The sequence below is a fragment of the Apodemus sylvaticus genome, chromosome 3, assembly GCF_947179515.1.
Source record: "Apodemus sylvaticus chromosome 3, mApoSyl1.1, whole genome shotgun sequence".
In the NCBI taxonomy this organism is placed as follows: domain Eukaryota; kingdom Metazoa; phylum Chordata; class Mammalia; order Rodentia; family Muridae; genus Apodemus; species Apodemus sylvaticus.
Window position 1 is genome coordinate 146,878,925 of NC_067474.1, and position 27,928 is coordinate 146,906,852.

A 27,928-nucleotide genomic window follows, 5' to 3' on the forward strand; every position below is an offset into this window, starting at 1 on the left:
ACAGAGTGAATTCCAGGACAGCCAGGGCTAGACAGAGAAACCTTGTCTCGGAAAAAAAAAAACAAAAACAAAAACAAAAAAACAAATGTGGGGGGAGATGAGAAGTTCAAGGTCATCCTTGGATATTCAGCAAGTTTGATACCTGTCTGGGCTATATGAAGTATATCTCAAAAAATAAGAGAGGGAGGGGAGAGCAGAGAAGCAGGCATTATAGTGTCCATCTTAAATCCCAGCTCTTGGGAGGCAGAGTCTGCCTTGGGCTACATAAACCCTTTTATAGATGCAGAAAAGGCTTTTAATGAAGTTCAACACCCCAGTTATGAAAAATTTCTGGGGGGCTGGAGAGATGGCTTAGCGGTTAAGAGCACCAACTGCTCTTAGGAAGGTCCTGAGTTCAATTCCCAGCAACCACATAGTGGCTCACAACCATCTGTAATGGGATCTGATGCCCTCTTCTGGTATGTCTGAAGAGAGCAATGGTGTACTCATATACATAGAATAAATCTATCTTTAAAAAAAATAAAAATGCTAATAAGAAAGGAACAACAGCTGTGGAGGGACATTGCATAGTAGAAAAAAAACCTGCTAAATTAAATCTGCTTGTATATTTTAAAGATGAGTTGACCTCAGAATGGAAACCTGGGATATGTGTTATGTTGGAAAAGAGGTTTTTATCTTTGTTTCCAAACTATTAAGTTTATAAGTCCAAATAACTTATAAAGACTATTAACAAATGCCTTTCATTTGATCAGGCATAAAAAAATAAAAACTAATTCTTTCAATTGAAAATTTATCAAAGGCATACTTGCCTTACTGGCATGAAATGAGAAACGGGTTTTCTTAAACCATGTGTCTTAATTCCATGCTAGAATGTTAGGCCATAGATTGCCACGTGGCACGTGGCATCTTGAACATCAAGCTTTTGAGCTTTCTTGTTAAATAAAAAGGACATTTTTGTTGCTTTGTATTAAAAACAAAGTTAAGAGACCAAACATATTTTTAATAAATTCAAAGGGTTTCTGCAGTTCAAAGGTGTTTTCTAACTCTCTAAGAACTGGAATGATTCAGAACTAAAGATAAAATATTTGGGCAGGGTGATTGTATCACACACCCTTGATCCCACCCACACCCAGGGACAAAACTCAGATAACAGCTCCTAATATGTTTGCACACTTGAGAAATCACATAATTATATTTACATTTTTTAAATAAAATCCCTCTCAGGGTTACCAGAAAGATGGCTAATTTCCAGTGGGGACAGAAACAAGAGTAGCTTTTCTGACTGCTGCTAAGATTATCTCTGCGCATGCAACTCTGACCAATATTGAACCAGATGATGTCCTAATTATGGATATCAGATGTATTGATTAATTGCCAACTGGGGACCTTTCATAAAGCAAAAAGGAGTCTATCAGCACTTGCCTGTTGGCTTCTATTGCAAATGCTTCCCATATGCAGAGAATAAATACTCTCTCTTTGAGAAACAAATGTGGACATTTTATGAGGCATGAAACCTTATAGGGTGACCCTTGGGTCCATTGGAAGGTAGAGTCCTTTGGAGGTTTAGCCTTGGAAAGGAAGGTATTACAGTGAAACTGGTACCTATTTGAATTGCCTCATGACAGGATATGGTAGAGCAAAGGGGTCTGTCCTTTCCCTCACTGAGGAAATAGCTCATTTGCCTATCATCCCCATCCAAATGCTCACCCCTCTCCCAAAAGAGGCACATATTGAACTTCTGGGACCAACAGAATGATCACAACATTTGGTTCACACGTGGTTTACCAATGGCTCATCTCAACCACTGTCGAAGCCAAAGCTAATGGAAAGCGACAGCCTATGGATCAGGGGATGGAGCGGCCAATAGTGAGAAAGGAACCACAAAATTGACACAGCACTATTGGCTATAAAATAAACTAGGAAAGCGAAAGGAAAAACTATCCTCTCTAATTCCTGGTGCGTGGGCAATAGTATAACAATATGGTCGTCTAAACTGAATACTGGCACATAGATACCCAGTCATGGAACACGTGAATGGAAATGGCCAAATCTAGCAAAACTTAGCAAAGATATCAAATTTTATGTAGCTCATACAGTCAAGACAGACAAAACACCTGAAAATAATGAAACAGTGGACAAATTGGCATCATGTGTAAATAAAATTTACCAATGAAAAAATTCAGAATTAATCAGCAAGAATTGATAGATTACACATCTGAAAAACTTGAAAGTTTATCCGTAGTACTAAATAATAAGAGGTGGAGGACCAAATTAAACCAGAACAATCCTGTGAGAATAGCTACTACTATAAAGAATCCAGCCAGGCAGTGGCTGCGCACACTTTTAATCCCAGTACTTAGGAGGCAGAGGCAGGTGGATCTTTGAGTTCGAGGCCAGCCTGGTCTACAGAGTGAGTTCCAGGACATCCAGAGCTACACAGAGAAACCCTGTCTCAACACCCCTCCCCCAATCCATAGTGGAGCATGTTCACACCTTTTTTTCTCCAAAATCTTTTTTTTTTTTTTTTTGTTTTTAGAGACAGGGTTTCTCTGTGTGGCCCTGGCTGTTCTGGAACTCACTCTGTAGATCAGGCTGGCCTTGAACTCAGAGATCCGCCTGCATCTGCCTCCCAAATGCTGGGATTAAAGGCATGCTCCACCAACTCCTAGCTGGTTCACACCTTTAATACCAACAAGTGGGAGGCACATACATACCTTTAATCCCAACATTTGGGAGGTAGAGGGAGGCACATAAAAATCCCAGTCATTTAAATTTAGAACCCACTTGCAAATGGTGGGTGAATGTCCTTTGGGATCTAATAGTAAACATACTTAAACCTTGAATTTATACATAAAGAGAAAGGTGAATGTAGGTATGTTTATCCACACATACCAAAACAGGTACTTGTTTGTAAATGCAACAATGATGGCATTGGCATCATTGGAAGAAGCAGGAGGATGTCAGTAAATTCAAGGTCTACTCAGTGAGCTCTTGGTGGTGGCCTTTAATCCCAAGACTCAGGAAGCAGAGGGACCTCGTAAGTTTTAGGCAAACCTGGTCTACAGAGGTAGTTCTGGAACAGCCAGGGTTACACAGTGAAACTTTGTTGTAAAACGTTGCAAAACAAGACAAAAATAACAACAACAAAAAATGAAGATAAGCAATCTGGGGCTCTGACATTTAAAACAATGTCTAGGGGCTAAAAGATGGCTCAGTGCTTACAAGCACGTGCTGCTCTTCTAGAGAGCTGGGTTTTGAGTCTCAGCACCCGCATGGCAGCTGAAGAACCTCCAGTTTCAGGACATCCAATGGCCACTTCTGGTCTCCACTGTGACCAGGCACACAGTGATGCAAAGATACATTCAGGTAAAAATTTTCACACTCATAAAATAAGAGTTTTTAAAGAGAGAGAGAGACAGGGACTAGGTTTTAGCCTGACCTGACTTTAAATTAGAATTCTTCCTGCCTAACCCCTGGAATGCTGTGATTATAGGCATGCAGCTATGAATCCAGTTGAAAAATCCAAATACTTAAACGTTAGCAAGCCAAGAGTGATGCCACGTGTGTTTAGTACCAGCACTCAGGAGCAGAGGTGTAACCTGTGTGTCTAAGGCCAGTCAGGGTACTACTTAGTGAGATGCAATCTCAAACAAAACAGGCCAGATGTGGTGGTGCAAGCTTTTAATTCCAGCAGAAGCAGTAGAATCTCCCTGAGTTCCAAGGCCAACCAAAGCTACACAGGGACAAACCTGTCTCGAAACAAGAACAAGGGCTGACCCTCAGTTGGTGGCTGGCGTCCCTAAAGCCCCCCAAATAGGAACCTATATGCAGATACCAATAATTCCAGGATTGGAGAGGAGCCAGGAGGAACAGGAGGAAGTGAAGCGGTCCAGGACTCATGACCCAGGGTCTCAAACCAACAGCAAGAGAGCCAGGCATGCCTGAAGGTGCTTACCTGGACCCCAGCGCTCAGGAGGCAGGTAGGGGGAATCCCTGTGAGTTCGAGGCCAGCCTGGTCTACAGAGTGAGTGCTAGGATAACCATGGTTACAAAGAGAAACCATGCCTCCAACAACCAAAATAAAACCAGCCTAAATGAATGCGTAAAACAATACTAACACAGAGACGCTGTGGGGACAGACTAAAGCTAAGCCTACAGTGTCCGGCGCCGAGCCGTGTTCAGTGACGTTAGCCATTTGCTTTTCTACAAAGGAATAAAAGAAAGGTATGGACACAGAAAACTACTTCCAGTGAGGGATGCGGATCTAATCAATCCGACCACTGAATTCTGCCAATATTACTAGAAATTACACACCAATACCTCTCTTCTCATATCTCCCGTCACAAACGCCCCCTCCATTTCCCCCCCCCCTCCGGCTTCTGACCTGGACATATTTGCGACTCCCTGACGAACCCGTGGAAGACAAGTTGACAATCCTCTCGATGGCACGAAAACTTGCCTCCTTCTTGAAGACCCCTCTTCCTCTTCTGTTCCAGAATCTCTTTTCCCCACCAATGGGTTGGATTCTTCTCACTGGGGTGGGAGGGGCTAGTGAGCCAAGGGTGAGCGAGGCTTTGCAAGGTTTTACAAAAGGCTCCGCCCTGCTACTCCCTGCCCGGGATCTCCGTGCTGTCTCCTTTAGTGGGTGTGGCTACTAAGAGCTTCTAAAGAAGGCTGAAACAGGCTGAGGAAGAGGTTGGGAGGATGGGTTATGGGGTGAACTTCTCTGGCCTAGTCTCTTGCTGTTTAGTTTGGTGGGGTTTTTTGGTTTTTTTTGTTTGTTTGTTTGTTTTAGTTCTGGTGTTTGGTTTTTGTGTGTGTTTTGAGATAGGCTACACTTCTGTAGCCCAGATTGGCCTCAACTCACTGTGTAGCCCAGGCTGGCCTTGAACTTGCGTTGATTCTTCCAGCTTCAGCCTCCTGATTACTGGGGTCATGAGTCAGGCATGCACCACCACGCTGGATTGATTCGTGTTTTCGAGACAGAGTCTCGGTATAGACCTCCAGCTTCCCATGCAGCCAAGGCTAGCCTCCAATCCCAGATCCTCCCCTAAAGCCTCCAGAATACAATGATTTACTGGGGGATTTGACCGCGCCCTAGCGGGTGCTTGTGACGCAATTTATGTCAGCTGAAAGGGCACTGGGTGGGGGAGGAGCAGGCTGGACACTTCGGGAAGTTGAAGTTACGACTGAGTGACTGACTGAGTCACTGAGTAAACTGTCTACACCCTTGCTGCATAGACTTCTGTGGCTTCCCGCGTGATAAAGTCTGGAGACCCAACCTTCAGTCGGAGTGAGGCAGGCTACTCCAGTCCTCCTTACTTCTAGCTGTGCGATCTCATTCAAGTAATTACATAAAATTACGCAGCCACAGCTGGGGTATCTCTTTGGTGGAGAGGTAACTTTTGGCAAAATGAATTAATTGCTCGCATGCTAAAAATCATGGTTTCAAGTCTCAGGACAACCACAACAAAAGGGAAACACACACACACTTTTTTCCCCCTGTGACAGGGTTTCTCTGTGCAGCCCTGGAACTCTGTAGAGGAGGCTGGCCTCAAACTCAGAAATCCACCTACCTCTGCCTTCCAAGTGCTGGGATTAAAGGCGTGCGCCACCACAGCCCTTGTTAACCTTGGTCAGTGCCGATCAAGGTCGGTCTCCATCCTGATTACTCTAGCCATGCGCACTCCCTTTGTCTCTCCCTCTTGCTCCTCCTTTCCGGCCCCCTAGCACCCCCTCCCATCCCCATCCCCAGGTTTGGTTTTGGTTTTCAGAGTCACTGGACTCCAACTCTCTATGTAGCAGGGAGGACCTTGAACTCCCCGTTCCTTTTGCCTCTACTTCCCCAGTGCTGGATCCACAGCCCAGGTCTTTGCCTCTGTGCCTGGCAGCTGTACTCTGTATTCTTCTAAATCTCAAACTCCACCCACCCCTAGAGTCAGAGTGGGTGCCCTTAAGTTCTACCTCCTGGAAGGAATACGGACATTTAATTTTTTCTCCTTTATTTAGTTATTCGAATTATTGGTATCAGTGTAAACTCAGTCATAGGTATTCTACAGTTTAGATTACAGCCCATAATACTCTTATTGATATCCTAGTTCAAACTGTTCCAGCTTTCTTTGAGGATTTTTGTGGTTATTTTTGTTCTTTTGTTGTTGATTCGGGTTTGGGTGGGGGTATTTTGGGCATTGTTGTTTGTTTTGGATTTTGATTAGGTATCCAATTACTCTTTTGTTTTTTTTTGTTTTTCCAAGACAGGGTTTCTCTGTGTACCCCTGGTGGTCCTGGAGCTTATTCTGTAGATCAGGGTGGCTGCGAACTCAGAAATCCTCCTGCCTCTGCCTCCCAAGTGCTGGGATTAAAGGCCTCTGCCACCACTTCTCTGCTTATTCATTTACTTTAAAAGCTCCTCCTTGCTCTCCTGCACTACAGGATACTCTGGGTTTCTCTCTCATTTTTCCTTGCTCAAGTATAAGAATCAGTCATTTCTCCAAAGATACCGGATTCCTGTTGTTAGAGAAGAATCTTATTTAGAAGTCACTGTCTGAGTGGCGGCTCCTTTCTGGTTGCCACTGGGGAATATACTTGTATTTTTATTTTTTAGCTGTATTTTTATTTTCATTATTTAAAAAAAATGTTTTGTTGAGACACATCTCACTATGTAACCAAGACTGACCTTGATCTCATGATCTCTACGCCTCAACCTCCTGGCTGACCTCTGGGGTTACAGGTGTGCGCCACCACACCCAGCTTTAGACCTATATTTTTAAATTGTGTAATGTATCATATATAGACATCTAGCGTGTAAGTACAGTTTAAAGAATAATTACAAACTAAACACAACCAGATCTGTTTTTAGCATTAATTACGCTCAATCCTTTGTATCTTCCTACTGGAACCTTCTCCTGACCTGCAAACCAGGACAAGGGGCCCCCTCTAAGAGTACCATATACCCATAGTACCTAATACTTATTCTAATCCTGATTATATATTAAGACACACCTGTGGTCAACAAGTCAGAAGATGAAGAAACACTCAAAGAAGCCAAGTCAGCATTATTTACCCTCAAGGGTATAGCTTCCTGGTTTTTTGTTTTTTGGGGTTTTTTTTTTTTTTTTTTTTTTTGGATTTGATTTTTTCGAGACAGGGTTTCTCTGTATAGCCCTGGCTGTCCTGGAACTCACTCTGTAGACCAGGCTGGCCTTGAACTCAGAAATCTGCCTGCCTCTGCCTTCCAGATTGCTGGGATTATAGGCGTGCACCACCACCACCCATCGAGACATTGTTTTAAAAAATAAAAACAAGCTCAGTCACGGTAATACATTTCTCTAACCCCAGACTTGGAAGTAGAGATGAAAGGATGGAGAGTTCAAAGCCATGCTCGACTACACAGTGAGTTCAAGACCAGCCTGGGCTGTATGAGAACCTGTTTCAAATAAACACCACAAAAACCAGGGCTGGGGAGAGAGATCTATTATAGGTAAGGGGCTCCCTGTCCAAGCACGAGATCCTAAAATCCCTCTCCAGCACCCGTGTCTAATATCCAGGTTTTGCTGCACTCCTGTAATCCCTAGCATTGTGGAGAAGGCAGGGGGTCTCTGGAGCAAAGCTGTCTAGCTAGACTACTAGGAAGAAAACCTTCACACACATGTACATACATATGTGAATATTTATACACAAACATACACACAATAAAGAAAAAAGGTAGGGTGCATCTGAGGAACTATTACCACTACTTAGCTCTGACCTTCACATACACAAACACACATGCATACACACATACACAGAGAGGCATGAATGCACACACACACCAAGAAGATTGAGAAAAAAAAAACCAGCTCCCCACATCACTTGACCCATGACATCTTTCCTGACCATCTGCACTTGGAAATGAAGTGAGGATTCATTCATTCACCAGGTCCTTCCTGGCTGCTTCCTTCTTGCATCCTTTTTTTTTTTTTTTTTTTTTTTTTGAGACGGGGTCTGTCTTAGGATTTCTATTCCTGCACAAACAACATGACCAAGAAGCAAGTTGGGGAGGAAAGGGTTCATTCTGCTTATACTTCCACATTGCTGTTCATCACCAAAGAAAGTCAGGACTGGAACTCAAGCAGGTCAGGAAGCAGGAGCTGATGCAAAGGCCATGGAGGGATGTTTCTTATTGGCTTGCTTCCCCTGCCTTGCTCAACTTGCTTAGAACCCAAGACTGCCAGCCCAGGGATGGCTCCACCCACAAGGGGCCCTCCCCACTTGATCACTAATTGAGAAAATGCCTTACAGCTGGATCTCATGGATGCTTTTCCTCACCTGAAGCTCCTTTCTCTGTTTTAACACCAGCCTGTGTCAAGTTGACACAAAATCATCCAGTACAGGGTCTCTCTATCTTTTTATACAACCTTTGATGTCTTGGAGCCAGGCTTAGCCTTTAACTCACAGAGGTCTATCTACCTGTGTCTTCTTCCATCTGAATTCTGGGGCTAAAGGTATATGCCACCACTGCTGTCTAGCCCTCTGATAATTTACTAACCTCTGTCCACTTATAAACTATAAACACAGCCACCACTTACCCTGCAGTCTTTTTGTTCGGTTGGTTTTGTTTTTTTGAGACATGGTTTCTCTGTGTAGCCTTGGCTATCCTGGAGCTCACTTTGTAGACCAGGATGGCCTCGAACTTGCAGAGATCCGCCTGCCTCTGCCTCCTGAGTGATGGGACTAAGGATATGTGCCACAGATGCCCAGCTGATTTATTTTGTTTTTTAATCAAGTGTATATGTGTGTGTGTATGTGAGTACCTGAGGAGACAGTGGGTAGTTGCCTGCTGTGGGTAATGGGAATTGAACTCTAGTCATCTAGAATAGAAATATATATTCTTAACCACTGAGCCTTCTCTCTAGCCCTGTTATGTCTTTTAAAAGAAGCAAGCAGGTATATTCTGTACAAAATGTTGGGCCCACACCCTTGTGTGATCTTGCCACGTGACTGGTGTATTTGGGCCCAGGGAGAGGTCAGCCAAACAATTGTATGGGAGACCAAGGAGCGCTAACTCACCCGTCCAGTCAGAGAGACTCAGTTCCTGCTGACAGTTCCAGCAGAACAGACTGGAGTAAAGCCACCACGATGGGACTGCGCCCTGCTGGGAAGAAGCTATGCCACCTGGGGACAGAGTTGTCCTTGCCTAAAGGTTCACCTTGTCCTTCAGACTTATTTTAAATTCTTTTCTGCTGTTGCATCTGAAGCTGCTACGTATCTGTGTTCAATCTGCCCTGCTCACCTGAGTCTAAACTCAGGAAAACATAATTTTCATACTTATTTTTATTCTTCCTGCTTCCTTTTGATACTGACTAGGAAAAAATCTTTTCTTTCCTTCCTTCTTTTCTTCTTTCCTTCCTTCCTTTCCTCCTCCTCCTTGTCTTCTTCTTCTTTCCTTCTTTCTTCTTCTTTTTCTTCTTCTTCTCCTCCTCCTCCTCTTCTTCTTCTTCTTTTTTTTTTTTTTTTTTTGTGAGGTAGGTTCTTACTAAATAGCCCAGGCTGGCCTTGGACTGGTGGTCCTTTAAGTATTGGTTATACAGACTCTATCATCATGCCTGATGCTAAACTCTCTCTGATTCTCTCCTGGGAACACACAACATTCTTCCCTCCATTTTCTAGGGTTAGGGTTACCTGTCCTTCAGTTGCCATTATTTAATTAACTAGTTCCTTCTTTGTTGTTGTTGGTTGGTTGGTTTTTCCAGACAGGGTTTCTCTATGTAGCCCTGGTTGTCCTGGAACTCACAGAAATCTGCCTGCCTCTGCTTCCCAAGTACTAGGATCAAAAGCATGCGCTATCACTGTCACTGGGCTAAATTAATAACTTTTAAAGGGGTTTTATTTATTATCATGAGTTGTTAGTTTAGGTTCAGAGTGGGGCAATGAATGGATGTTTCAGAAAGCCAAGGCTAGCCCAAAATAAAGTAACCAGGTAATTAGCCTCTAAACCTATAACATTCCAATCTCTTGGCAACACTGAAATTCTGAGCATGTCATCAGTCTCTGCAGCCACAGAAACTCCTCCCATGGTTTTTTGTTTATAGCCAGACACAGCTTTTTTGGGGAGAATATTTGTTCACATAGGTCAGGCAGCTCACAACTATATGTAGCTCCAGTTCTAGAAAATCTGATGCACACTGGCTTCAGTGGGCACTGGCACACAAGTGCATACGTTTTGTCTTTTTTTTATATAAAAGATTTATTTATTATATGTGAATACACTGTAGCTGTCTTCAGACATACCAGCAGAGGGAGTCAGATCTTGTTAGGGATGGTTGTAAGCCACCATGTGGTTGCTGGGATTTGAACTCAGGACCTTCAGAAGAGCAGTCGGCGCTCTTAAGCACTGAGCCATCTCTCCAGCCCAGGTTTTGTCTTTAAAAAAAAAAAAAGGATTTATTGCCTGGCAGTGGGGGCACATGCCTTTAGTCCCAGCACTTGGGAGGCAGAGGCAGGCGGATTTCTGAGTTCGAGGCTAGCCTGAGACATCCAGGGCTACACAGAGAAACCCTGTCTCGAAAAAAAACCAAACCAAACCAAACAAACAAAAAAGGATTTATTAGGTCAGTGTGGTGGGTCTTTAATCTTATCACTCAGGAGGAAGAAGTAGGTGGATCTCTGTGAGTTTGAGGCCAGCCTGGTCTACAGAGAAAGTTCCAGGACAGCCAGGGCTGTCACACCGAGAAACAAGCAACCAGAAAACTGTATGTATTTTCTTTTGATTTTACATGTTTGAGTGTTCTGTCTGGATGTAGGTCTGTGTACCATGTGACCCAGGTGCCTGTAGCGGACAGAGGAAGGTGTACTGGGTCTCCTACTACACTTATGGTCAGGGATGGTTGTGAGCCTCCACGTGGGTGCTGGATACTGAGCCAGGGACCCGCGCAAGAGCAACAAGTCCTCCTTTTTAAGTGTAAGAGTCAGTGCTGGGGAGAGGTCTAAGCCAGCCTGGAAGCAGGGATGAGGGGACCCTTCTGGGACACAGGCTTCTCCCACCAGAGCACACGTCCTTTGCATTGCTTCCATCTTAACACCTGGCTTCATGAAGATTCTCCCAGGGAGCCTGCCACAGGCAGGTCGAGGAAACCTACCAGGCCTTCAGCCTCTTTGTGCTCTATCCCTTCAGCACATCTTCAGAAAACAGTTCCTGATAATATGTGGGTCTCCCTAAAGTCCCTCTTCCCTGCACACACTACAGAAATAAAACCCGAGAGTCAGGTGTAGTGGCTCGCATCTATAGTTCCAGAATTTAGAAGACAGAGGCAGTGGAACTGTACTAAGTAAAAGACCAGCTTGGTCTACACAGTGAGATCCGACTACAGCAACGAAGTGAGAGGGGGTGAAACTGTCCCAGAAAGGACAAGGGTGTGAGCATTGAGGGAGGGCGAAAGGCAGGAGAGCTGAGGCCCAGCCTTTTCTCCATAGTGTCACCCCAGGAAGTTCTAATTGTGCTGTCATTAAAAATATAATAATTTGGGAGGCGTTGGGAATGTAGCTCACTTATCTCAAAAACAAAAATAATTAATAGGGCTGGTGAGCTGGCTTCGTGGCTATAGGCTCTTACTTGGCAGCTTGAGTTCAACCTGGGAACCCATAAAGGGACAAGGGAAGAACTGATGCCCAAAGCCGTCCCTAACTTCCTAACATGTTATAGCACCCATACTCATACCTATACACACACCTAGGCATTTGCTCTCCCAGCTGAATAAATAAGAATGGGAAACTCTTTTGAGAAAGTAAAAGCTATTCACCTTAGCACTCAGGAGACTAAGGCTGGAAGTTTGCCATAAAATATTATCAATCTGGACTACATCTTAAGTTCTAGGTTAGTTTGACTTTAATTTTTGGGGTTTTTATTTTATTTTATTTTATTTTATTTTTGAGACAGGGTTTCTCTTATATAGCCCTGGCTGTCCTGGAACTGGCCTTGAACTCAGAAATCCACCTGCTTCTGCCTCCCAAGTGCTGGGATTAAAGGCATGCGCCACCAACACTGCCTGACCAAAAAAGTTTTTTAATGAATATTTACAATATATTAGGACATCCTTGGCAACATTTTACTTTTTGGGGCCTGGAGGGGCTTGACCCAGCAACGACTTGCATTTAAGATCAAACCCCCATTGCTCCAAAAATAGCTCTTTTGACTAGGCTGGCTTTGAACTCAAAGATCCACATGACTCTCCTCCCTAATGCTAGGATTAAAGGCATGCACCACTACACACACCTTTTTTTTTAAAAGATGAACATTTTTAATAATTTTTTGTGCCAGGCGGTGGTGGTGCACACCTGTAATCCCAGCACTCTAGGAGGCAGAGGAAGGCAGATTTCTGAGTTCGAGGCCAGCCTGGTCTACAGAGTGAGTTCCAGGACAGCCAGGGCTACACAGAGAAAACCTGTCTCGAAAACAAAACAAAACAAAACAAAACAACAACAACAATAATAATAATAATAATTTTTTATAATAATTTAAAAATGAACATTTTTATTGTCTACTTAAAAATGTACCACAAGAAGCTGGGACACAGCTCGGTATAAAAGTAGTTTTTATTCTCTTGTAGTAATTGTTGTCTCCAAGGCTTACTGCCTCTGTCTGCTAACCTAGGCCTAGTCCTGGAAGCTTTGAGCCTCCTTATAATCTTATCTAGGCCTCAAATATTTTCAGCCTCTGAGATTTACTGTTGAATAAGCTCACCTCATCCTAAATCTTTCTGAGCTCTGACTGGCTGGTTCAACTCAGCTGTTCTGGCTCAAACTCCTTTCCAAGTTCACTGAGTCAATCTGGCTTCTCTCTCCTGGCCTCAAACTAACTTTTAACAATCTGTTCTAATCTTCTGGCTCCTTCTCATTCTCTGGCTCATTCTGTCTTCACCTGTGTCTAGCTTGTTCTCTCTCTGCAGCCTATCTCTGCACAACTATCCTGGTAAAATTGTCTCCTCTCCCTGCTCTGCAGTGCCCTGAAGGTAGCTTCCCTTTCCTCTCCCCTGAGAGTTGGGTGGATCCTATTCTGTCAAATCTTTCTCTAATTCTTCACTTTGTCTGCCACTCAATTAGACTTCACTTTTTTTTCTTCTTCTGAGACAGGGTTTCTCTGTATAGTCCTGGCTATCCCGGAACTCACTCTGTAGACCAGGCTGGCCTTGAACTCAGAAATCTGCCTGCCTCTGCCTCCCAAAGTGCAGGGATTACAGGTGTGTGCCACCACCACCCGGATAGACAACACTTTCAAACATGGATGCTTCCTACTACAAAGTAACTTTACCTTCAATGTTTGGGAATTAAAGGTGTGTACTAAGGGCATGTCTGTATACCAGCCAGAGGAATTAAATGTGTGTGCTAAGGGCTGAGCCACACCACAACTAGAAACAGTTTTTTTTCAGTAAATAACACAATTTCAGGGTTCACAGTGTGATCAGATATCCTGCAACAGTTCAGTGGATTACACTTTTGCTGTGACCTTAGTTCACGTTTCAGCATCCTTGTAAAAGTCAGGCATGGTACTGTGTATCGGTAACCTCAGTTCTGTGTGTGTGTGTGTGTGTGTGTTTGTTTATTTGCGTGTGCACATGCATGTGTTAAGCAGATCCCTGGGATTCAATCAGTGGCTTGAATTGGTGAGATCTAGATTTATTGGAGAGACCCAGTTTCCCCCCCAAAAAATAATAATTTGGAGAGAAATAACAGAAGAGTGTTGACCTTGATTGACCCCTCTGTCCTGCATACAAACGCAGGTGGACCAGCACACACATGACCACCAGCACACATAAACACACAGTGTACCCGAGGCTGAGCTGGGTCACCAGCTACAATCCCAGCATCCATTCTGTGCTCTCCTCTCCCCTGGCTGGCCGACTTGTGGACTGACTTAGATGGAAGTTGTCAATGGCTCCTTAGCTGTTTAGATTTGACTCGGGCTTGGCCAGTGGGAAGTCCCGGCAGGAGAATGGAGAAAGGGAAGACACCAAAGTCAGGATCTGTCCTTCTGGTTGGTGCTCTGTGAAAACTATGCAAGCTGGCTGTGTCACCTGACAGGAAGTTAGTACCTTTCATAAAGCAGATTGTACCTGCAGGTGGAGGATGGCAACAGCTTGGCTGAGAATTACCACATAGACCAGGCTGGCCTCCAACTCACAGAAATCTTCTTGCACCAGCCTCTCATGCAAGTGGAATCACGGGAGTGGACCACCATGCATGCCTATCTCAGGTCATAACAATCTAGTAAGATAGCCCGATGACCAGTAAATCTAGTAAAAGAGATGGTAAACAATGAAGCTCAGGGGAGTAACTGAGAACACCGTGTGCTTCAATAGAGACGTGGACCAGCTGTGCAAACACTATGGAAAAAAGAACCAACCAAGTCTCCCTGGAAGCATAGGTACGCCTTCACATAGAACGTTTCATCTTGTTTATGTTGTTAAAGATAAATAGACACTTGTCTGGAAACAAAATAAAGAGGAATGCTGGGCATTTGAGGCAAACAGGAAATGCAGATACATGTTGTGAGAATGGATGGTCATTAGAGGTAACCAAGTAATGGGGGTTCGAAAAAACCAAGCTGGGCAGTGGTGGTGCATACCTTTAATCTCAGCACTCAGGAGGCAGAGGCAGGCATGTTTCTGTGAGTTCAAAGCCAGCCTAGTCTACACAGCTAGTTTGAGGATAGACAAAGGTTACACAGAGAAAACTTGTTTCAAAATAAGACAATAAAACAACAATTCCTCCCCTCCCCAAACAACAACAAAAACCCCACAAAGAACAAAGACAGCAACTAAGATGGAAAAAATACAAATGTAACTAATTTAAACATTAAAATCAACACAAGAAGCTAGGAGTGTAGCTCCATGGCAAAACCCTTGCCCTGCATTTGCAAGGTCCTGAGTCAGCACTGAAAAAAAAAAAAAAACAATGTTAAAACTTCAGGGCTAGCTGGGTGGGGGTGGCACATGGGGTGGCGCACGCCTGTAATCCCAGCACTCTGGGAGGCAGAGGCAGGTGGATTTCTGAGTTTGAGGCCAGCCTGGTCTACAGAATGAATTCCAGGACAGCCAGGGCTATACAGAGAAACCCTGTCTTGAAAAACAAAAACAAGAACAAAAAACAAATCCAAAAACCAAAAACAAAAACAAAATACCTGATACGTGGCACAGGACATGAATAAATTAAAATTCAAAATGGCTAACGAAGAGAAGATAGTTGTGACTAATATGTAAATAATACCTCAAGTGCAGCAGGAACCAAAGATAAGCGGATGAATTTCAACCCAGGCAAAAGACTGCACAGGCAATTCCTGTGCGAGGCGCTCCTTATGGCAAATATCACAAAACAGTCATCAGTGACCAAGGAAATGAAGAAGATTAGATGCCGCTTCCAATGACTAGTATATGGAGAGGGGAAAATAGTAACTTTACAGTGGAGAAATGAGGGCTCTCCATGGTAACAGGTGACCAAAGTAATACTGACTGTGCTAAGGCCTCAGGTGGCCTGTGAGACAGCGTGATGAGACAAGGTCCTGCATTCCTGTGGCCTTCTGACCTATAACTCATGAGGAGGAAAATGTCAGGTATAAATAAAATCAAGAGCTTTCTGCAAAATACCTAACTAGTGCTTTTTATAGTGTGTGTGTGTGTGTGTGTGTGTGTGTGTGTGTGTGACTCAGGCTCTGCTGGGGGATGGGAGACCTCAGGTGGCGAGGGAGGGCAGGTAAGAACAGACTCTAAAGAGACAGGCTTAGTGAGACAGCTCATTTTGATGGGGGAGCCTTAGTGGGATGAGTAAGGCTGCTGAGGTGAGTATACATCGGCCAGGACATGGTGCTGGGGGTGCCTCATCTGCATGAGGAGTCCAGGTGCTGCTAGACAGGACCTTATAAGGGGAGAAGAAGTTTAACCTGGCTACCAGCTACGTGACTTCCTCTGGTGGGGCCACGGATAGGAGCGCAGGGCAACCTGCACTGGGACACTCAGGCCCAGGGCCATGGGGAAGTGATCCTACTCCTGCTGATCTCAGAATGGAATTTCCCCAACCCCACTCTCAAGGCGCCCTGCCCTCATCCTGGGCGCCTTGGGCGGCCCCACATGGGTGTGTGCATGGCACATGTGCCGAAGCTACAGGTGAGATCCAGAAAGACCAGGTTCCGGAGTTGACCCTCTCTTTTTACTAGGTAGATTCTAGAGATCTAATTTAGGTTGGCAGGCTTGGTGGTAGAGTGTTTCCCCACTGAGCCATCTTGTGGGTCCCTAACTTGTACTCTTGACGACTGTTAATCATAGAAACTCGACCAGACTGAGAAATAGCAGACCAGGGGGCACCAAGGAGATAGGAGGACTAAATGTAAGGTAATGTCCTGATTGGATCGGAAATAGGGAACCAGTGAATCCGAATACAGCCCAGAAGTTTCATTATTAATAATAATAATGCTGCCCAAGCCGCAGTCATTGCGAGCCTGTCCCCCTGAATTTGATCCCCAGCACTCAGGTGAGGCTGATCATAGTCACATGTAACTCCACCTTCCTGCCTCCCTCTCAAATGCTGGGATTCCATGCACGGGCCACCATACCACATTTATTTAGAAAAAAAAAAAGTAAGAAAATTATATCAGCCAGACAGTGGTGGCACATGCATTTAATCCCAGCATCAGGGAGGCAGGGGCAGGTGGATCTCTGAATTCAAGGCCAGCCTGGTCTACAGAACAATTTCCAGGATGGCCAGGGCTACATAGAAAAACCCTGTCTTTTTTTTTTTTTTTAAAGATTCATTTATTTATTTATTATATGTAAGTATACTGTAGCTGCCTTCAGACACACCAGAAGAGGGCATCAGATCTCATTACAGATGGTTGTGATGTGGTTGCTGGGATTTGAACTCAGAACCTCCAGAAGAGCAATCAGTGCTCTTAACTGCTGAGCCATCTTTCCAGCCCGAAAAACCATGTCTTGAAAAGGAAACTGTATACATGTGTGTCTGTGTGTTGTGTGCATTAGAGCGCAAGAGTAGGCACCCTTGAAGTCTTAAAAAACAAACAAACAAACAAACACTGAATCTGCTGGAGCTAAATCTACAGACAGTTGTGAGTGACCAGACGCGGGTGCTGGGAACCAAACTGAGGTCCTATGCACGAGCAGCACCCACTCGAAACCACATAGCTAGCCCTCCAGCCTTCCTTGTTCCCTCTTGTTCTGTTTTGTAAGACAGTGTCTTACTATATGTTAACTAGGCTGGCTTCGAACCTGTGAAAATCCTCCTGCCTCAGTCTCCTTTTAGTTTTTGCAAGCATCCTACAAGGCTGATAATGTGACACCATCCACTTGATGTATGTATACACTGTCGCACTAGGAGACAGAAGCAAACGTGACGCACGCTGGCCGAGTGGATCATACGTCAGCAGCGTGCGTTGTTACATAAGGCAATACCACAGCTAGCAACTTCATAAAACTCACAGCACTTTTGAGGAAAGGGTTCAGTGAGTGCTTTAGGTAGCTGTGACCTGTGTGGGAAGAGATAGCACTTAGTGCCCACAGGAAAGGCCTGTAGACATTTCTTCTGAATGCTGTGATAACAAGTGAGGATTTTTTTTTTAAACAAATACAGCAGTTTATATTATTGTGGTTCTAGGACTGAACCAAGAGTCTTGTGTAAGCTAGGTAAGCAGTTCTGTTGGACAGTACATTGTAATGGATAATCTTTTTTCCTTCCTTCCTTCCTTCCTTCCTTCCTTCCTTCCTTCCTTCCTTCCTTCCTTCCTTCCTTTCTCTCTCTTTTTTTCTTTTTTTCTTTCTTTTGAGACTGGGTTTCTCTGTGTAGCCTTAGCTGTTCTGGAACTCGATTTGTAAACCAGGCTGACCTTGAACTCAGAACTCAGAGAACCACCTATCTCTGTCTTTGGAAGAGCCACCACCACCCAGTTTAATGGATGATCATTAACAAGATAATGCTTATTGGAAGTATTAGATTCAAAGCATGAGGCTGCTGTGATGGAACCAATCTGTACAGGGCTCTTCTCCTGGCCTGTCCATCATCTCTGTGACTGTGTGCAAATTCATAGGATACTTGCATCAAGGCTTCACCTGCTAGGCAGGAGGATCGTGAGTTTGATATTAACCTGGGTTACCTTAGAGAAGTCCTAGCTCAAAAAAAAAATTCAAAGTCAAACTTGGTGGTACATACATGTGAGCCCAGTACTTTGGTGTGTGTGTGTGTGTGTGTGTGTGTGTGTGTGTGTGCAATTATAATTTCAAGGTCATCTTCAGTTATTTAGTTTGGAAGCCAGCATTTGAGAATAAGGCAGGAAGATGGAGTTATAAGTGATTATGACACTGTATCAAAACAAACCCAAACAGACATAAAAGTCTAAGTTTAAGACTTCAAGGGCTAGAGAGATGGGTCAGTGGTTAAGAGCACTGACTGCTCTTCTGAAGGTCCTGAGTTCAAATCTTACTTACATATAATAAATAAATAAATCTTAAAAAAAAAAAAGACTTCAACTGGCAAAAAAGGTTGACAATGACAAATTCAGGTGGTTCCTGATTGGTGCTGCTCTGAAGTTTTGTGTATATTCCCTAATATTCTGATTACAGTACCACAAGGTTGGCAACTGTTGCTTTATGGTAGAAGAAACTTGGAAGAGAGACTGATTACTCCTGGCTTCATGACTAGCCTGTGGTGGTGCTGGGACAGGGTCTAGACAGTGGCAGCCCTGAAGCCTCCTGGGACTGTGCCCTAGCTACAGGCAGTCTTGGGATTATTTCCTGATACTGTTAAGTTTTTATAACCTTCTCCTTGTCCTGGGGGACCTCAACCATGGTGGTATTTCCTGGTCCTCCTCCGCCCTGCTGTCTCATGAGCTGGCACCAAAGACTTACCGAGTGAGGCTAAAGGGAGAGAGGATCAGAGAGTACCAGAGACTATGGTTGCCTGGACTGGAAAGGACTGGAAAGTTTTAGGTTCTGGCCTCAAGGCATGGGTGTAAAGTGCCTTCTGTAGCTCTGTCCTTCCTCTCTTATGAATTCGCACTGAGTCTGCAATGTAGATTGAAGCCTGGCTTTAGATTTTAGCGCTGCTTCCTCATAGCTGTGTGACCTTAGGCAAACAGCTTCAAGAATCCAAACCTTGGTGCTTTATCTGTCAGGCGAGAATGGGGATATTCACTGCCACATTCTTAACTGTACAGCTTGACATTGACCTTTGTTGAACATGGGCAATTGACTCTCAATTCTCAATGACATCACAAGGTTTTATTGATTCTGATCCTCTGGGTTCCTAGTACTGAGACTAGAACGCAGAGCATTTTATATGCTAGGCAAGCACTCCACTGCTGAGCCATGTCCCCACCATTGTTGTTATTATCATTATTATTATAGAATTATTTATTTATGTATATAAGCACATTGTAGGGGATGGAGAGATGGCTCAGTGGTTAAGAGCACTGACTGTTCTTCCGGAGGTCCTGAGTTCAAATCCCAGCAATCATATGGTGGCTCACAACCATCCGTAAAGAGATCTTACTTACATTCTCTTCTGGTGCATCTGAAGACAGCTACAGTGTACTTATTTATAATAATAAATAAGTTTTAAAAAATAAGTGTACTTATTTATTTATAATACTAAATAAATCTTTAAAAAATAAGTGTACTTACTTATAATAATAAATAAATCTTTTTAAAAAAGTACACTATAGCTGTCTTTAGACACAACAGAAGAGGCCATCAGATCCCATTATGGATGGTTGTGAGGATTTGTGCTTGCTGGGATTTGAACTCAGGACCTGTGGAAGAGCAGTCAGTGACCTTAACCACTGAGTCATCTCTCAATTCCCGCATTATCTTTTCTATCATTTTAGTTTGAGACAAGCTCTCCAAAGTTGATCAGGCTAGCCTTGAGCTCACTCTATAGGCCCAGGCTAGCCCTGAGCTCATTCTATAGGCTCAGGCTAGCCTTGAGCTCACTCTGTAGACCTGGCAGAGTTTGAACTTTCCATCCTCTTGACTCAGTCTCCTGAGAAGCAGAGATTCTGGACCTGGGCCAGCAGCAGCAGCAGCCAGCCTGCCTTGTTCTGATCCTTGACATAGAGGTTGTTCCTCTTTGCTCTCTCCTCCACTGGAGCTCATGTTTGCCTTTCATCCAGTCTCAGAGTTGTCTCCGAGCATTGGGGCGTGCACCTGGGCGTTGCTCCTGCTAGGGCAGCTGCTCCGTGATACCCTCTGAACCCCATAACACTCCCCTCATGTGTGCATGCACACGTGTATGCATGCACACCTGTGCTGTGCGCAAGTGCATTGGCCTTGTACAGGCAGATGCCAGACTAGGAATCATGGCTCCTGTGACGTCAGCTTTCCTTAGTCTCTCCAGATGGAGTCTCTCACTGAACCTGGAGCCAGGCTGGTGACCAGAACGCTCCAGCAATCATTTTTGTCTCCATTCTCCAAAGTACTAGGGTTAAAGGTGTGTGGGTATACCTGGCTTTCTTTTTCTTTTTTCTTTTTTAAATGTGAGAGCTGGGGATTTGTTTGCATGCTGGTCCTTAAACATTTCCAGTCACTTTTTGATCACTTCCCAGTGTCTGAGCCTATTCCTGGAAAACACGAGGTTCAGAAAAGTCAGTGATGTTTTACACTTAGTTGTCATATCACACTCTTGTTATCTGAAAAACATCTTTTTTTAGATTTTAATTTTAATATTTTAACTTTATTTTATTTTTATTTTTCTGAGACAGGGTTTCTCTATGTAACCCTGGCTGTCCTGGAACTCGATCTGTAGACCAGGCTGGCTTTGAACTCAGAAATCTGCCTGCCTCTGCCTCCCAGGTGCTGATGAAAACATCTTTTTCCAGATGGAAAGTGCACAAACTCTGAAGGCGTGGGGAACTCCCACAGCATACCTGCCACTGGGTAACTGGGTATGGACCACCCAGTGAAGGACAGGACACTCCCAGAGCTCAGAAGCTCTCTCTGAGTTCTTGAGTTGACCCTCGTCACCATCCACAGTCCCAGGCCACGTCCCATGCCTGTGTTGCTAGGCCAGCACAAATCCTTGTCAAGAGGTTCAGAAAAGATTTGTCAAATGAAAACAAACCCCTCTAACATCCTCCTGAGCGAGTCACCTTGGATTTCTTGGCTTTAATTAACCTTTCCATAAAACAAGATGGCATTTTAAATGATTTAAAAAAATTCTCAGTCTGGGCTCAGTGGTAGTGTTCTTACCTAGCATACGCAGGGCTCTGCGTTCAGATCTACTACTGATTTCTTGAGACACAATTTCTTGAGCTTTCTGAATTTCAGTAATTACCATTCATTCAAATTTCAGTTCCAGTTGTGTGGTGGTGGTACATACCGGTAATCCCACTTGAGAAGGAGAGGCAGGAGGATTGCCAAGAATTAGAAGCCAGGCTGGGCTACATAATAAGACCTTTTCTCCTGAGTTCGAGGCCAGCCTGGTCTACAGCATGAGTTCCAAGACAGCCAGGGCTATGCAGAGAAATCCTGTCTCAAAACACACACACACACACACACACATACACACACACACACACACAAAGACCTTTTTTCACAAACCAGAACATGCCCTTTTTAGAAGCTGTGTTCTGCCTGCAGATAATAAAAATCCTTTTCTCTTTAAACCAGCCAGCCAGACAGACACACGGACACAATGCTCAGCCTCTTACTTTTTGGTTGTTCCACCTCTGTCATGGGTTGAAATGTGCCCTTTCAGAAGAAGTTGAAGTCTTACCCCTGCCCTTTCCTCAGTACCTAAGAATTCAGCTTATTTAGATGAGGGCCTTTTTTTTCCCTCTGATTTTTGGTTTTTTCGAGACAGGGTTTCTCTGAGTAGCCTTCTGTGAGTTCCTGTCGTGGAACTCACTTTGTAGACCAGGCTGGTCTCGAACTCAGAAATTTGCCTGCCTCTTCCAAATGCTGGGATTAAAGGCATGTGCCACCACTGCCTGCCTGGAACTCACTTTTTTACACAAGCTGACCTCGAATTAAAAATCCCCCTTTCCCAAGTTCTGGCACTACAGGTTCCCACCGCTCATGGCTTGGATTGGGTTTTTGAAATTGATCAAGCTAAGATAAAGTCATTAGGACCGATTCCTAATTCAATTTGACTGGAGTCCTTTTATTTTTTTTAGTTTTTAAATTTACTGATTTTATGTATGTGCCTACACTGTAGCTGTCTTCAGACACACCAGAAGAGTGCCTCAGATCCCATTACAGATGGCTGTGAACCACTGTGTAATTGCTGGGAGTTGAACTCAGGTCTTCTGGAAGAGCAGACCACTCATAACTACTCAGCCATCTCATCATCCCCGACTGGAGTCCTTTTAAAAGGGAAAATTTGGACCTAGAGATGGATACAGGGAGGTTAGGGTTATGCTGCCACAGTCAAGGGAAGCCAATACATTGTCAGCAAAGCACTGGCGGGTGGGGTGCAGGAACAGAGTTTGACTCATATAGTCCTTAGTACAAGCCTGTGCTTGGGAACACCTAGAGTTCAGATTTCTAGTCCATATTTATCTATTTAAGTTTATTTTGTGGCGCTGGGCATAGAAACCAATGGTAGACAAGCGCTTTACCTCTAAACCATGGTCCCATCTCTTTCAATCTAAACATAGATCACCTCATTTAGTCATCATGTAATACGTTTGTTATAGCTATCCATCTCCACGTTACAGTTGAGAAAGCTATGAAACAGAGAGGCTAAATAGCTTGCTAAAAGTCACGTGCTAATAAGAAAACACTTTGTAGATAGTACAGTATGTCATTGGTGTTAGATTGTACTTTTTTAAAATCTAATTTGGGTCTTCGCTTCCTCTTCTTACATGACACTTCCTTCCCTGGGCGACAGGGGCCGCTGCATCGCGCGGACGCTGACAGGTCTCTCTAGCCCGCTGCGCCGGCTACTCGTTGGTGCCTATAAATGGCTGCGCTGTGCTCAGCGAGGCATCAGTCCGCTACCGCGGGTCTTAGGTCTGTGTCAGTGCTGGAAGTGGAGCTGGAGCTGACCGAAGGAGCTGCCGCTGGGCCAGGGTGGAACACAGCTCTGCACCGGGGTCTCAAGGAGGGGTGTGTTGCTGCTGGCTCACTGCGAGCCGCCTCCAGCCTGCGCCGAGGCGCCTTCCCGCCAGGCCGTCTGCTTCTGTCTTCCGCCTCCCTCCATTTCCCCGGAATCTCTGCCCGGCGCGACTGGACCCTGGCTCTTCTGTGGGTGGGAAAGCCCCAGCCTTTTTCCTGCTTTACTCCTTTCCTCCAGGCTGGCCTTCCAGCCTTCTCTCGCCTTTTCCTGCGGAGTGGGTCTCACCCTTTTCGGTCTTTAGCACAGGCTCCTTACCCCTCCCCTTTAGCCGAATTCCAGCACCCTGGTGATTTTCCTTAGCCAAAGGTCCTATCCTTCCTTCCTCCTTTCCCTTGCTTGTGGTCCAGCCTTTCCTGGCCCTTCCCCTTTCTTTAGGACGCAGTTTCCCCAATTTCCTTTTCTCAACCTGAAGTTCTAGATCTTTTGGGTTTCCTCTTAGACCCTCCAAGGTACTCATCCAACCTTTTTGCAGTTTGGACTTTGAGAGTGTGAATCTCTAGAAAACGAAAATACCTCTCTAAAACATGAACTTTTCCTAGAGACTGCCCCAGTCTTACCCCATCTGCAGACTCCTTGCTACCTTATGTCCCAGGTCTCACACACACTTGGCTAAGGGCTGAGGCCTTCTGGGCAGGAGATCAGTATGTTGCTTCGGTGGTCTGGCATCTGGGGACTTTATCCACCTCGGATCTTCCCCTCCTTGCTGGTGGTGATTGCCTTGGTGGGGCTGCTACCTGTTCTCAGGAGTCACGGCCTCCAGCACAGCCCTACTGCCAGCACCATCAGAGGTTCTGAACCACCCCGGGAACGCTCAATTGGGGATGTCACCACGGCTCCATCAGAGCCTCTCCGCCACCCAGACGAACGCAATTTGACCAACTTAGTCATTGAACATGGCGGTAAGACACTTCGAAAGGCCTTTCCAGTCCTGGACATTGACTATCTTCATGTGCGTACACCCTTTGAGATCTCCCTCTGGATCCTCCTGGCCTGCCTCATGAAGATAGGTAAGTTCATGATGGCGCTGTTGCTGTCACCACCAGATGGGTGAGCTTCTTGCCCCACTTCTTACCAGATTCTGCTGCTCAGGATCTGAGTGAACAACATCTGCAACGTGGGCGTCCTCTCCCTCCTTCTTGTTGGTCCTTAAACCCCAGCTCTGGCCTGCACGCTGGCATTATGTGGCAGGAGGAAGGATCAGGGGCATGCACAGGATTTGAAGATGGGATGCTTCTGATACTAGGGAGCTTCAGTAAAGCTTCAAGGCTTGGCAGGTCTCCTAGAGCTTGGATCGGACCTAGAGAGGAGTCAGGTGCTTAGCTATGTGTAAGACAGGAGTACCCTTCAGCAAGTGGCACTTTCTGTCCTGTCAACAGGAATCAGTGCAATTTATTACCTTCTTTGTGAAAGGGTGTATTAGGACTTGGCCTGTCTAAGGATTTTAAGTAGAGTAAGGAACTGGGTACAGGACACTTAGGGTTAGGGTGGTAGAACACAGGGACCACCAGAGACTTATTTACTTTCATCCCCAGAGTGGTACCTCTCAGCTTTGTCTGCCAAGGCCAATCAGAAGCCCCCGAGTCAGGTTCCAGTCCAGAAATGCCAACCGTTATCCAGTGCATAGGAATGGCTACAGCCATTTGGGGTTGTTTTGGTTGAGGTTTGGTTCAGGTTTGTACCCAGCTGACTAGAGACGGGGGCCTCTTATTGAAGGTGAAGAAAGAAGAGCTGGGTCTAAAGAGATTTCAAAATATCCTTTTTGGAAGAAGGACATGAAAATGCTGTTCCTTCTCCAAGGGTTGGGGTTCCTGCCCAGCCTGAGCTCCTGGTCAGGCTGCATAGCCCGGAAGTCCCCAGAGAGAGTTTCCAGGGGGCTTTTCAAGCTACCTTAAGTTTTTCAGTCAGCTTTCAGCTAACTGTGGGAGCCACTGGGACGCTGCTCCCCACTTTCCTTGAGATTTGGGTTTTGAGGAGTTAGAGATTTGGGGCAGGAAGTCTCGCAGCTCCTTTCCTAAGGACATCATTGCCCGACTGTGGTGAGGCTGTTTCTGAGGCGTGATGTAGGAACTAACCAGTACCTCTGCGCTGATAGATCCAGAGCTGCCTTCCCGGGCCAGAGCTTTGGTGCTGAGGCGGTTTGGTGGCAGAGTTGGGCCATCAGCACCTGCACCCTGGTGGCAGCCAGCTTCCTGGAAACAATCAAGGTCTGAGCAAGGGGAACCTTGTGTATGGATTCTCATATAAATGCGTGACCTTGAACAGCTGAGTGTTTTCTTGAAGGTCTTTCTTGTGAAATAAGAATCCGAATTGCTACTTGACTATATTGATCGATTCGTGAAACCTCGTGTCTGTATTTGCTGTAAGAACCTGAAATGACCGTAATATGTCATTTGTCTGTAGGAGACAGGGAAGAGACTTCCAAAGTGCTGCCTGTAAATTAACACCTCCCTCAGCCCATGGTGTCCCATGGTGTCCCAGTACTGGGAGCTGGCACGCACTGCAGATCTGTGTCTGCAACTGGTACACTAGCATGACCAAAAAGACCTCGCTCTGGGAAGTCTGAACTTTTTTCCTGCAGCTGATAGCTCTTGTCCCAGTGGGTGCAGGCTGGGCCTGAGCTGCTTTGTCAACTGGGTGGTGCCTGGGGTCCTGGGCTGGATACCAGAGACTGGGTACTGGCAAGAATATCAGTCAGGAAACTAAGTTCTCCTCTCTCCTCCTCTCCTACCCCCCCATGACCTTGACCAATCCTGTCTCCTTAGCTTGCTGATCTTTGTGATCCTTTCCAGGTCTGACCTTTCTGTTGTTCTGATTCTGGAAACCTCCTGAATCCCGAAGCTTGGGCCTCAGTCTTCTCCCCGTAAAATGGGGAGGCTGGGTCTGATCCCCCCATGCAATCCCAAAGGCCTGTGTGTCTTGGAAAGGCATTTTTATGCTTCTGAAAACAGGGGCCTTGGCACCTGGCCCTTCTGGGGCTAAAGGGTAGAGGGAATGCGGACGAAGGACCTCAAGGTGCTGTGCAGACGGCAGTAGGGAAACTCCACTCTCCACCTGCACCTGAGTTAAGGTTAGATATGAGGTTGCTGTGTGGAATGCACCTACCATTCTCTCACATTCTCTGAGCCTCAGATTCTTTATCAGAAAACGACAAATGCAGGCTGGAGTGTAGTTCAGAGGTAGAGAGAGGGCACGCACAAAGTCCGAGGGACAAGAGTGTGTGCAGAGGGGACTCGGCGGCTAGCTGAGTGCCAGCAGTGTGGTGCAAATGGTGCATAAAGTTGGCTTGCTGCAGATAGGAGGGAGAGCGGGGCGAGGAGCCGCCACCACCACTAGGGTTTTAGCCCCCTACGGCAGAAGCATCCCTACCTCCTATATCCTCTGAGGTTGGAGCACCACACTAGCCACTATTCCTTAGCCCTGGACCGCCATCTGGTCCTTCCATAAGGTTTCAAATCTGTTCATCTAACTTTATGTTCTCCCCCCTCTTTCTGTGTGTGTGTGTGTGTGTGTCAGGGTTTCTCTCTGTGACCCTGGCTATCATCCTATTCTTTCTCTTGAGCTGCCTACTTTTGGTGGTTGTGGGGAGATTCGGGGTGATGCCTTGCTAACAGGCTGGAGAGCCAGGGCAGTGATCTCTGCACTGTCTGCTATCCGAGAGCTGGAGACTTTTATTTCAGGGTCTTGACTGTTTTCTCATTGTCCCAGAGAGGGTGGGGGGTTTGGAGGAGTCCCCCACCTGGTCCGCTGTGGCAGCTCCTTGCCAGGCAAGGTGCTCCTCATCTAAGAACAAAGAGTGCAGAATTGAAGCTTCTTCCCCATCCGAGTTGTGTGCCAAAACCCAAAGGAGAATCTTGTGGCGATTGACATGGAAGAGGCAAGGCAAGAGTTAATGCTCTAGAGTAACTGATGCCTCTGGACCTGGGGAGGAGACCTCAGGCAAATCACCTTCCTTCTCTAGACACTGCTTCTCTCTCTTAGACAAGGATTGTCTTTTCTCTCTCTTAGAGAGAAGATTGGGGTGACCTTTTCTTGGTGGGAGGAGAATTAGTAGTTTAAGAGGGACTTAATTCATTGGGAACACCAGCGCTGGGTGTATAGCTTGGTTGTTAGAGTGCTGGCCTCCCATGCGTGAGGCCCTGGGTCTGGCTCTGTATACCACACACAACAAAGATGGTTGATGTCAGTAACCTCAGGACGAGGGAGGTAGAGGCAGGAAGGTCAGAAGCTCAAGACTGGCCACCCTCCATGACAGAGTGAGTTTGAGGCCAACCTGAGATACATGAGGCCCCGTCTCAAATAAGTAAATAATAAATAAATGGATGAATAAATGAATAATTGAGAGCCGTCCTGAACCCTTTGGGGTCGGGCCATTCTCCTCCTCCCTCTGTGCTGTGGTTTGGCTCCCTCATGAATCCTGCTTTGTCCCGTTCACCTGACTCCAGGCAGTGCTTGTTCCCAGGGAGAGCTTCTGTAACCCGGCTCACCCCTGGCAGCACTCCTGCTGTTTGCCCATATTCCTGACCTGGAATGCCTGCCGAGGCCCAGAAGCCTATAAAGCAGGTATTCATCTTGTCTCCTGATTAGGGACAAAACCAGCTTCTTTTGTCCCTTTATATCTTAGGACATTTTGGTTTTGGTCTTTGCAAGGTATATGCTGCTATTTCCTCCCTAGAACTAGTTTAGTTTATAGAGGGAGAGTTTTTTATTCTTGTTTTTATTGTTATTTCCTTTTTTTTTTTTTTTTAGAGACAGGGTTTTCCTGCATAGCTTTGGCTGTCCTGGCACTCGCTCTGTAGATCAGGCTGGCCTCGAACTCAGAGATGACCTGCCTGTACCTCCC

At 45.5% G+C, this 27,928-nt stretch overlaps 1 protein-coding gene across 1 annotated transcript in view; it reads left to right on the top strand.

The window, feature by feature from the left end:
- The first annotated feature begins 22,915 nt into the window (after positions 1-22,915).
- The window catches only part of Slc9a1 (solute carrier family 9 member A1), a 55,952-nt gene continuing 50,939 nt past the window's right edge, over positions 22,916-27,928 (top strand). Inside the window, exon 1 of the mRNA XM_052177630.1 lies at positions 22,916-24,095. Within this exon, the coding sequence (XP_052033590.1) occupies positions 23,732-24,095 (364 nt within the window). The 5' untranslated portion in view covers positions 22,916-23,731. The remainder of the gene's footprint in view (positions 24,096-27,928) is intronic.